Source organism: Ranitomeya imitator, chromosome 3, assembly GCF_032444005.1.
Source record: "Ranitomeya imitator isolate aRanImi1 chromosome 3, aRanImi1.pri, whole genome shotgun sequence".
Lineage (NCBI taxonomy): Eukaryota > Metazoa > Chordata > Amphibia > Anura > Dendrobatidae > Ranitomeya > Ranitomeya imitator.
This window is the reverse complement of record NC_091284.1, coordinates 236,867,183-236,879,215: the sequence shown is the minus strand read 5'-3', so window position 1 is coordinate 236,879,215 and position 12,033 is coordinate 236,867,183. Positions and strand designations below refer to the sequence as shown.

The following is a 12,033-nucleotide window of genomic DNA, read 5'->3' as shown; positions in this document are numbered from 1 at the left end:
CTGGGTAAAGTCAGTGCATACCATGGAAAATCAATGCAGTATACAGAGACATTCAGAAGCCAGGGAGAGCTGGGTAAAGTCAGTGCATACCATGGAAAATCAATGCAGTATACAGAGACATTCAGAAGCCAGGGAGAGCTATATGGACTAATATATAGTGAATATGTGAAATGTAACTGCATTACTGCCATGTAAACATGTATACTATCCCAATGAGGGATGCCGAGCAGCAGCGCCTGGAGAACCACAGTTTGTGCCTCTAAGAACATTCCATTTGGCTTGGCTTATGGTCCACAGGCTTCGGTTATTGTTACCATAGATGGTGGCCACCTTTAATTTGGCCACCTTTGGCCCGCAGTCGTGTAAAGGTTTGCCCTCAGGCACAGGTTTCACTTCCAAACACAACAAGTGTGGCGCTGTGCACAGGAAATTGCCGTAGATTCTCGCGTGTCCGCTAACACAGAAACTGTTCCACAAGACACAATAATGGAATCCTTGTTAATTTCCCCTGGGGATTGTGGGAGAGAGGAGAAAGGAGCGGGTGTCTGTGCTTCCACTGCCAGCTCGTAATATTAGTTCATCACTCTTACTGAGGAGGCTAAAAATACGCCTGAATGAGAAATATTAACCCTCCGCCCGTGAGTAACTCCTTCAGAACCAGCAGCATAACACTATCTTGCGGAAATTCCGTAATGGGGCATATGAATGCGTGGATGTGAACTGTCGCCCGGACCCACTACTAACATAAATGGGGGAGTCAGTGTTTGCAGAGACGGGATCCCCCAGGCTTATAGAATGCCACTGTAGAGGAGCCCCTCTCCTAAGCAAATCATTCCCATCCTCTCTGCCATTAATAAGAACCGTTCCCATTGACGTTTTCAGTGCTGGGGGGAATAAGGGAATAGATTAACCCTGTTGTGACCACACTACATCAATGCAGAGGCTCAAACAGTGCCGCCCCCCCCCCCCCCGAGGCCTCGCGGCAAGGACACATCCATTATTTTTGGGAAACGGTAAATATTAATGCGGAGCAGGAAAGATCAGCCGTGGCCTGAGGGAGAAAACACAGTGAAGGGAGCGAATAAAAATCCACAGTCGTATTCCGGCAATTTAATTACATGCTTGGTTGTTTCAAAATGAAATTTGTTTGGTGACGGGATACGGAGGCAGACAGTTTTCTTGAATAAGGTGGCGGGGTGAAGTCCGTGGAGGATTGGGGGAGGACGGGGCGGGAGGCTGCTGACGATGGTGTGCGTGACCAGGGGGAATAAGCAGCGCAGGGTTAGAAAGGCAAAGCAAGTGACGAAAAACCAAATGCCACCTCCTAGGAAACATGTGTTCTGTTCGCTATAATTCGGGGGGCCAGGTTCGCTCTAAATTGTGTTATGGAGACGATGAAACGGATCCCTGTGAAGGATGACCCTGTGTTGTTGAACAGGAACGTGGCCTTTCTCATGCTGAACACTATTTTTGAGTCCAGAGCTGCCCCCCCCCCCCCCCGGAGCTCTTCTTGAGTTATTGACTTACATTTCTACATTAAACTTTCATTCCCCCGCACGTCTAGTTTTCCCGCCCCCCCGGTACACAAACATATTTTTTTCCCCGGAGTTTGTGTTTTATATATGAGATATTTCACGTTTCGCTCCGGCATGTAGCGCACGTCCCCGTTATCCATTCCGATCACCTGTAGCCATCTACGGTTGAAAGGGTTAAAATGCGTAGCCCACAGTAATAAATCCCGCACCTCTCCTCCCTTTTCAGTGGCTGAACGCTCTGTGGGGCGCGTTCCTTTTTCGTTAAGACGAGAAAAGAAATGTAATAATTACGGCCGCTGTGCCGGGAAGAATATAGAAAAGCAGAGATTTGTTGGAATAATCTCTGGGGTTTTGAAAATCACGCAGCTCAGGAAAAAAAAAAAAAAATTACAGCCGCTTTTTGAAAGGCAGATTTGTTCTTCCTTTTGTGAAGCTTAACATGAAGTGTGAACGGCTTGCACAGGATTAACAACATGAGAAGAAGGACAAAGCCCACTTATTGTATGCATTGTAAGCCCCCTTCCCAGCACTGGGGGGAGCCGCAACCAGGTCCATTCATTTACACAGAACAGCGATCATCATGGCCGGGGAGACGCATGATGTTACTCTACAACACAATCTCATGCATGATAGTTTACCGACAGTACAAATGTAAATCCATGGATGTAAGCGATCTGATCATATTCTTCTAAACTGCCTGGCAAGTGGCTGAAAGGGAATCTGTCACCAGGTTTTTGTTATTTAATCTAATAGCAGTATGATGTTGGGGCAGAGACCCTGATTCCAGCCATGTATCACTTACTGAACTGTTTGCTACAGTTTTGATACAATCACTGTTTTATCTGCTGCAGATCTGCCACTTCTCTGAATGCTGAGCTCTGTATAACCCCGCCCACATCACTGATTGGCAGATTTCTGAGGACACTGCATATACGGAGAGGTCTTCCAATCAGTGCTGGGGGTGGGGTTACACAGAACAGGAGGACTACATTACACGAGACAACTAGTCTACTAGTGATAATCTCCTGCTGATAAAACACTGAAACTAGATGCAGCCCTGCAAGCGATACATCATTAGAATCAGGCTCTCTGCCCCTACATCATCCTGCTCGCAGATTAAATATCAAATACCTGCTGACAGATTCCCTTTAAGAGTGGCCTGTCTTTAATCACCATTTCAGTTAGATAAACTTTTCGCCTCTAGCCAATCAATAGGGTTGTTACAATATAACTATATGACTTCTATCAAGACTGAAGGTGATACCCTAAATTGTATCTGTAGTGACTCCAAAGCAGTGATTTCCAGCTTTACCCTAAACATCACCAACACGAAAACCCCAACATACCATCTCGGAGCCAGTGTGAACACAGACGTAGCAGTATATGAGTATATGCCGCTAACACTCTCAATATTTTGGCTCATCCCATGCAGCATGGTGGTACATACCTGATCGCTGTTGACCTTGTGGGTATTACATGGTGAGGAGGACTGTTGGAGCCATTGGCAGCCCTTGGAGGCTTGACTGTGATGTAGTTTTTCCTGTTTCATGCTGAGATACAGGCATTGTAGTAATGGCTAATGACATTTTGGGGGCTCTTAGGTGTTTTGCTGTTATTTCTTTACTGTGTACCTAGTCTGTGGTATCATGTTATGACCTTGCATAGGCTGCCTACAATGCTCTTTTGCTTTTGTCAGTGTGAAATCTGCTTATCTTAGCCCAGCAGTACAATAAAGCTGTCAGTTACCCACCACCCTCCAGTGATAAAGAGGCCTTTAGCTGGAAAACAATTTCTCCTCTCCAGCTTGTACATGTGCACACATTCTGCCAAAATAGTCTCGCCCAAAAATGATTACAAAATCATGTAATGATAATCCTTTTAAGATTTTGCCAATTTTGCCTTCATGTAATCATATGCTTTCAAAGATCCCAGAAACAATAAATGTGGCAAGTAGGGTCATGGTTGGCGACATTGCGGTGACGGCCCCTTGTAATCCTGCTTTTTTCTTCCTCCAGGACAGAGTCGGTGGCAGAGAAGATGCTGACTAACTGGTTTGCTTTCCTCCTGCACAAATTCCTTAAGGTAAAACAATTGAAGTGTCTCATGGCCTCACATCCCACCCAGTATTTATTCAATGAACGGATTACTCCCCATGCTAGAAATGCCCATCTTACCTACAGATATCTGTGACATCATACATGACCTCATTCTTCACATTGCCTTTATGCTCTCTGGCAAGCAGAAAATTATCTGCGCACTCCATTTTTCACTGAGTGGCCGGAGAAAGTGGAGAAACTTGGTTTTTTTTTCTCATCAGTGAAAATCACTGATGAAACTCTGTCCATTTTTCTTGTACCTCCAAAAAAACCCTGACGTCTGAATTTTGAGGTACGGGAAAAGCGGAGAGAGTTAAATCTTTGATATTCATCCGATTGGTCAGCGTTTTGTAATTTTTTTCACTGATGACCCATAGACTTTCATTTTGCACGGAACATTTGGTCTGTAGAAAATCACAGACATGTCATAGGTAAAAAAAAAAAAAATAAAGCAGATTGCACTCGTACATGAAAAACTGAGGGGCGAATGAGTCCTAGGTCAGCATGTTTGGGTTTTTTTTGGAGGACAGAATAGCATTATCAACTATGATTCTCTGCCCTCCAAAAAATGATTGAATGACATTTATTTTTTCCATTACAGTCATTGTTTTTGTCTGCATACATTAAACATATAGGTTTTTCACTTATTTTTGGGAGTAGAAAATAAAAAGAATACCTTTAATGTGAAATCTTCTTCATTTCTAATTGTAAATACCGTGTAGACTGAAGCACAGAAATGACATACTGTAGATTTGGGTATGTCTGTAGTGTGAACATGGCCTCTTGCATGTCACATATACAGTCATGGCTGATAGTGTTGCATCCTTCCATTGTGTGTATTGGAACACAAAAAAAAAACAGAGAAAAAAAGCAAATTGGACATAATTTCACACAAAACCCCCAAAATGGGCCAGAGAAAATTGTAGGCACCGTCAACTTAATATTTGGAATAAATAACTGCAATCAATCGCTTCCTGTAACCATCAACAAGCTTCTTTCACCTCTCAGCAGGAATTTTGGGCCACTCTTCTTTTGTAAACTGCTCCAGGTCTCACATATTTGAAGGGTGCCTTCTGCCAACAGCAATTTTAACATCTCTCCACAGGTGTTCAATGGAATTTAGATCTGGAACTATTGTTGGCCACTTCAGAACTCTGCAGCGCTTTATTTTCATCCGTTTCTGGGTGCTTCTTGAAGATGTTTGGGGTCATTATCCTGCTGAAAGACCCATAACCTAGGACACAAATCCAGCTTTCTGACACTGGGCACTACTTTGCAACACAAAATACTGTAAATCTTCAGATTTCACGATGCTTTAAACACAGTCAAGGCACCCAGTGCCAGAGGCAGCAAAATAACTCCAAAGCATATTTGAACCTCCCCCATATTTGACTGTAGGTACTGTGTTCTTTTCTTTGTAGACCTCATTCTCTAAATAGTTCAATGATTTACTTTACCAAACAGCTCTATTTTGGTCTCATTTGTCCACAAGACACTTCCCAGAAGGATTTTGAGTAACATACATTTTGGTCTCTGTGTCAGCAGTGGGGTCCTCATTGGTCTCTCGTTTCATTTCATTTAAATGTTGACAGATAGTTCGCGCTGACACTGAGGCACCCTGAGCCTGGAGGACAGCTTGACTATCTTTGGAACTTGTTTGGGGTTCCTTATCCACCTTCCGGACTATCCTGCGTTGCAAACTTCCATCAGTTTTTCTCTGCCGTCCGCGTCTGGGCAGATTAGCTACAGTGCCATGGGTTGTAAACTTCTTGATTATGTTGCGCACCGTGGATAAAGGAACATCAAGATCACTGGAGATGGACTTGTAACCTTGAGATTGTTGATATTTTTCAACAATTTTGGTTCTCAAGTCTTCAGACAGTTCACTTCGCTTCTCATCTCCATGCTTAGTGTGACACACAATGCAAAGATTGAGTCAGCTTCTCCCCTTTTTATCTGGTTTCAGGTGTAATTTTCATATTGCCCACACCTGTTACTTGCTACAGGTGAGTTTGATCGAGCATCACAAAGTTGCTATCCACAATGTTGAAAAGGTGGCAACTATTTTGTCCGGACCATTTTGGGGGTTTTGTGTGAAATGATGTCCAATTTGCCTTTTTTTCTCTGTTTTGTGTTGTCCAATACACACAAAGGAAATAAACGTGTATAACAAAACCTGTGTAATTGCAATAATTTTCTGGGATAAATACTTCATTTTCTGGAACAATTTTAAGGTTGCCAACACTTTTCGCCATGGCTGTATGTAATGTGTAGTTGTAGAATGAAAAAATCAGAATAAGACCTCATTCAGATGGCTGTGATTCTTCTGGTACGCTAAAACAGTCCGATTTTTATGAGTTTCAAACCCGAGTGTCATCTGCTTCTCTGGTACATGACAATGTTAAGAATAGACAGCACACAGATTGCACACTAATGACAGTGCTCGCTGTCAGTGATTTCTCACTGGCCAATAGACTTGGTTGGCAATGATTTGTAGCTCACGTAAAAAAAAAAAACGATATTGCTCCGTTTTTTTTTCTGCAAACAAGTTTGCAAAAAAAATGGAGCATGTGAACACCTCCAGAGATCATAATGGATACGTGCTCTATCTATGATAAATATGGATAGAACATGTACATGGAAAATGGATGTCTGAATGTGTCTATGACTGCACGCTTCTCCTAATTGAAGATTTATTCACTCTTTCCTAGGCTTGTTGTTAAAAACAACATCAGTTGTAAAGTATTTTAGGATTTTAAATTATATTTAAATCATTGATGGGATATGAATGGTTATTTTCTTGTTTTTTTAGGAATGTGCAGGGGAGCCCCTGTTTATGTTACATTGTGCCATTAAGCAGCAGATGGAAAAAGGACCTATCGATTCAATCACTGGAGAAGCCCGCTATTCATTGAGTGAAGATAAGCTGATCCGTCAGCAGATTGAGTACAAAACACTGGTAATTATTGTAATCGTCCACAAGAGGGAGCAGCTAAGTTACATAAAGCAGTGCGCTGCTGCCCTCTGTGGGAGATCTCACAAAATGACATTCATTCTACACTGTAGATACATTCACATGTGGCAGATGTAGAAATGACAGCAGCTATAAAACCCTTTCTATACTTGGGGTTCTTTCTGTAGCTGTGCATGAATTAAGGTCGCACAAAACTCTTCAACAAATCTGGCACATGTGAATATACCCTTTAAATGCTCTCTTATGGCAGCTGATTGCAGTGTTAACTAAACAGGTCTCCCAGGTGTCAGCAGCATAGGCCTGGTCTAGTGACATTTCCACTTCATTTAACCATTTCACTCATTGTTTCCCTGCAGATCCTGAACTGTGTGAACCCGGACAATGAAAATAGCCCAGAGATACCGGTAAAGGCCTTAAACTGTGACACTATCACTCAGGTGAAGGAGAAGATCTTGGATGCGGTCTACAAGAACGTGCCGTATTCTCAGCGGCCGAGAGCTGTGGACATGGACTTGGGTATGCTCCACAGTTACATAGTAATTAGATTGGAATCGCACCCTAAGTCACGGACACCACGATGATCACATTCTCTTACCTTCTGTATGCCATAATTCAGATCTTAAGGAGATAAACAATTGGAAGAAATGTTAGGCTCATTTCCGAATCCACCAGCAATTTTAAGATTTTCCTTTCAGATCGATGCCTTATTGGTTTCACACATCAGAAAAATGGTCTGGGTTTTTTTTTTTCATTGTGCTGGAGCCATTTTTGTTCCTTGTGACAGTTTTTACAATTTTTGAAGCATCTGTTTTTATCATAAAGAGAAAAAAAAATCTTATCTTCTCCTACACAATAAACCGTAATATACAGGCAGCACATAGTGACATCTATGTGGTAGCCATTTTTTTTATCACGGGGCCATTGACGAGTTTGATCCATAACACGTAACAAAGTAGGACATGTCACCATTTTATTTTATTTCATTGCTGAAATTTAGTTTGCAAAAAAAAAACTACATTCATTGTAATGGGTCTTTGATCTTTACGCAAAATGGCAGATAGCATACGTATCAAAAAGACTAATGTGTGAAAAAACCCTAAGGGGCATTCATTCCTGCGTGGCCATGACGGGTCCAGCTGCTTCTGCATTTCGTTACGAGCTCAGACAACGTGCAGAGTAGTCAGGCATTCGATCATATATGAGTTGTCTTTTGTGTCACCCCCTAAACAGAATGGAGACAAGGGCGCATAGCAAGGGTGGTCCTACAAGATGAAGACATCACAACCAAGATAGAAGGAGACTGGAAAAGACTGAACACACTCATGCACTACCAGGTACTTTAGCTACACATGAATTCTGATTTGTGTGATCCCGAGTAGTAGATCTGTGCTTATCAAGCTGCAATCAAAGCGCTTAGTTACAATATGCTGGGAGTTGTAGTTCCAGCACGGTTGGTGACTCCCAGTTGGAGACCAATGATGTTAAGAATGACCAGGTCGGGAGTGCTGTCAAGGAGGAACTTTTGAGGTCTGTCAATGAGAGGAAAACAAAAATCCAGCAGTGGTATCTTGCTCTTTTATAGTGATCTATTAAATCCGTTAATTATCCATACCGTGCCACCAAATAAATTACCTGTAATTGAAATGTTAGCAATAAAGTGACATATCCTAATGTAGGGCCAATAAAAGATGTATCTTCTCTCTACAGTGTGTTTTTCCTGATGCATCTTTTTAATCATTTTCTCGTTGGCTGTTGTGCTGGCATCTCTTCTTTTTATAGATCTATATAATATAATGGGGTCTTCTGGAAAATGCCTGAAGAATGATCAGGTCACTTGTTTTAACCACTTCACGGCTTCCGTAGCCTCAAGGGGTCATAAGACGTTCTAAAAGACTGAACTTGTGCACAGCAAGTCACTTTGACAGTGCCGTGCATATATTAATTATTGTTTAGGGCTTTTCCAGGCGGAATCTGCCTGAAATAGACACCGTGTGCCCGTACCCTAAGTCTAACATGCTGATCCAGAGGAAGGCCAAACTATACGAGGCCAATGCTAACAGCCTCAAAGTCGAGAAAAATTCCTTCCCGACTATTTAAGTTTAAACCTTCTTTCCATGGTCATCATTGCAGGATTAGGAGATCATTAGAACGATCTCTGTACTGTCCCTTCATACACTTGTACATTGTAATAAGATCACCAATAAGCCTTTGTTTTCCCCAAGTGATTACTCTTCCGCTATATAACCTGTGCTCATACTACATGCTCCTGTCTCACAAAAACCTGATTCTCAACCAACAAATTGACCAAACAAAAAGTAATTTTTCGTGAGATACAAATGTGTGGTGTGAATAGGCCTTTAACTCATCTGTATATTAATTTTCCATCATGAATGGGAACACTTGACTTTTGGCTATTTCTAATGTAATGCACTTCGGACATAATCTATAACCGATAGGGACCCAAGAAGTGCATTAATTCCTGCTGAAAGGGCGCTCGAGTTAGACTTAATTCTGTTACAGGCTTATTACTTTAAGTGAGGGATCAGCAAAAATGCAGCATCATTGCCACTTAGCTGAGGTTTCACATCTCCACATTCAATACCCTATGAAATTAGATGAGTTGTGTTTAATGTGGTGACTCTTTATTGGGGGACCCTGTCATTACTTCTAAAAGGATTGCTGGTGGCTCGTCTTGATTAGAATTGACACTCGCAAGTTTTCCGTCAGAAATCCATCTGGTAATGCATGATTTCTAAGTAAAGTGCATAGTTTGACAAAGGTTCAATCACAGAGCAATATTTGTGGACACATGAAAGGGGATTAGCTGACCCATGGATATTCAGCTTCAACCGAATCTTAGTCCAAAGATACCAGAACTCTACCCAAACTTGAACCCGAATCCTATGGAAGTCAATGGGGACCCGAACTTTGGGGCTGTAAGATGGTCGAAGTAAGGGCTAGGGGGCTGCCAAAAGAAGCCGAGTACCCCCACAGAGTGTCTCTCTATCCGAACACCAAAACAAACTTCTGGGATAAGTCTGTGTTCGGAGTTCAGCACCGTGCGAACCCCAAATTTGAAAGTTCGAGCTCTCTCATCTCTACACATGAGCAAGACATTTAGGCTATGTGCACACGTAGAATGGTCCACTGCGGATTTTTCCACAGCAGATTTGATAAATCCGCAGGGCAAAAACACTGCGTTTTTCCTGCCGATTTATCGCGGATTTACTGCGGATTTACCGCGGTTTTGTGCGGATTCCACTGTGGTTTTACACCTGCGGTTTTCTATTATGGCGCAGGTGTAAAACCGCTGCGGATTCCGCATAAAGAATTGACATGCTGCGGAATGTAAACCGCTGCGTTTCCGCACGTTTTTTTCCGCAGCATGGGCACAGTGTTTTTGGTTTCCCATAGGTTTACATTGTACTGTAAACTCATGGGAAACTGTTGCGGATCCGCAGCAAAATCCGCATCGTGTGCACATAGCCTTAGGCCTCATGTATAAGGAATAGCCCCATACCCCTTTATGAGCACTGTATTATTACTCCGAGGTTTATAGACCTTTATTGCAGTCTGGTGCACGAGGGACAAGTGAGAATTTCTAAAAATGTCTAAAATCTTCACCCCATGAGTTGAAATATAATAATACCTTAGCTAAAGATCAAATATCTTAGTTAAAGGTCATCTATAATGTATCTTCTCCTGTTTCTGGCATTTTTTTCTGTGTCCTTATAACTGCAGTTAACTGATTTCTTGCTCTCTGCTGGGTAGAGAAGCCTGAAATGTTACATAGTGGCCATTTTATCACCAGCGAGGGCACTGCTAATTAGTCCAATGAAAAAGTAATGATCAAGTGTCAGCATTTCCAAATTTTTACTAAAAAACCCAAGCATAATCCCTCCATTGTGCAAAAGAAGTCTTACTCTATACATTTGAGTTACATTTAGTTCTTAAGATCTAGGAAGACCACATGGAGAGGATAAAACGTGAACCTTCAGATAGGAGAATCTCGTTAGCACTAATACTCATCTACAGTTTGACTTTTGCCTAATTAATCCTCCGGATGTAATAGAGAGACAGGCAGTTTAAACCTGCGAAAGATGGCTTTATTGCTTGTCTTCCCATAAATCACATTTTTATAAAGTTCATAAAACCGGTTAGAATAAAAAATGGTTTAATAAGAATGCTTTATGGTCCATAACATTATGATAGCTGCTTATTCTCTTTGTGCTCCAGCCTTAATTAAATCAGCCGCACTCTCCATCTTTAAAATGGGGCTGCAAATGAAAGAGGCTAAAAAAGTGCTGAAAACTGCGGTTCTCACACGCGATTAGGCCCTCACATGACATATCTCTGAGCACTTCTTGTTTGGATTCTGGGCTGGGCTGTATGGAAACGCTCCTAATACAAACATCACTTCATGTGAGGAAATGAGTCACATTATCTGACGACACATGATCACTCACAGCAGTGCTATTGTTTTGTAAAAAAATATATCTCCGACTTGTATCGGAAGCGACAATCAGGGAGACTTTCCAACAATAAAGGTTAAAATCATAGCACAAGGCATAAAAATGTTATTGACTGAGGGTATGAACCCTTGTTAGACCACTTAATCTTTCATTGCTGACAGGCCTGGATGTACACTTGATGTCGCTTTATGATATACCCTATATTAGTTATTTGCCTGTGATCTGCTTTCACCATCATTATTCGCTGCTTAGGTACAAGACAGATGCCATAAAGTTTACAGCTGATATTATTTATCTACTGGTTTGGATGTTAAATAGAACCTTTCACCAGTTTAAGCATGTTAAACTGACCACATCATGGAATAGTAACTGCAGAGCTGAATAATACGTATGTATTTTTTTGTTTCTCATCTCTGTTGCAGAGATATTAGATCAGAGGATTTAGATTCTAATTTACACTATGGCCAATCATCGTCATTGGCAGAGATTCGTCTCTGAGGACAGTAACTTTTTTACCTGCATGGCGTTGAGAAATCATGAGAAAGAGGCATCAAGAAGTGAATTAGAACAGTGCTGTGTGTCAATACAGTTACCTCTGCAACTGCAGCTCTCATCCCATGGCACTGTCAGCTTTGCTGAACTCTCCCCACACTGACTGTGCCATGGGATGAGAGCTGCAGTTGTTTGTAATGACACACAGCTCTGTTCTACTCCCAACCCCTCCCCTGCTTGTAATCACAGTAGATGCCAGATATGAGACAAGTGAGAAGAGAGAAGGGTAGTCTGTCATTACATGTCTCACAGGAGAAAACATGTTCTGACCTTTGCTAGGGGTGTGTTCTTTTTTTTTTTCCTTTTCATCCTGCCTCCTGCTTGTGATTGGTAAACATCATGAAGGGGAATAAAAGTATTCTCCCCTCTAGAAAAATCTCTGCTACCTTTTATTGGGGTTGTCT

At 41.9% G+C, this 12,033-nt stretch overlaps 1 protein-coding gene across 1 annotated transcript in view; it reads left to right on the top strand.

The window, feature by feature from the left end:
• PLXNA2 (plexin A2) overlaps positions 1-12,033 on the top strand; it is a 354,945-nt gene that overhangs the window by 329,798 nt on the left and 13,114 nt on the right. The window contains exons 23-26 of the mRNA XM_069756297.1: positions 3,551-3,617; positions 6,444-6,590; positions 6,962-7,121; positions 7,836-7,939. Of these exons, the coding sequence (XP_069612398.1) occupies positions 3,551-3,617; positions 6,444-6,590; positions 6,962-7,121; positions 7,836-7,939 (478 nt within the window). The remainder of the gene's footprint in view (positions 1-3,550; positions 3,618-6,443; positions 6,591-6,961; positions 7,122-7,835; positions 7,940-12,033) is intronic.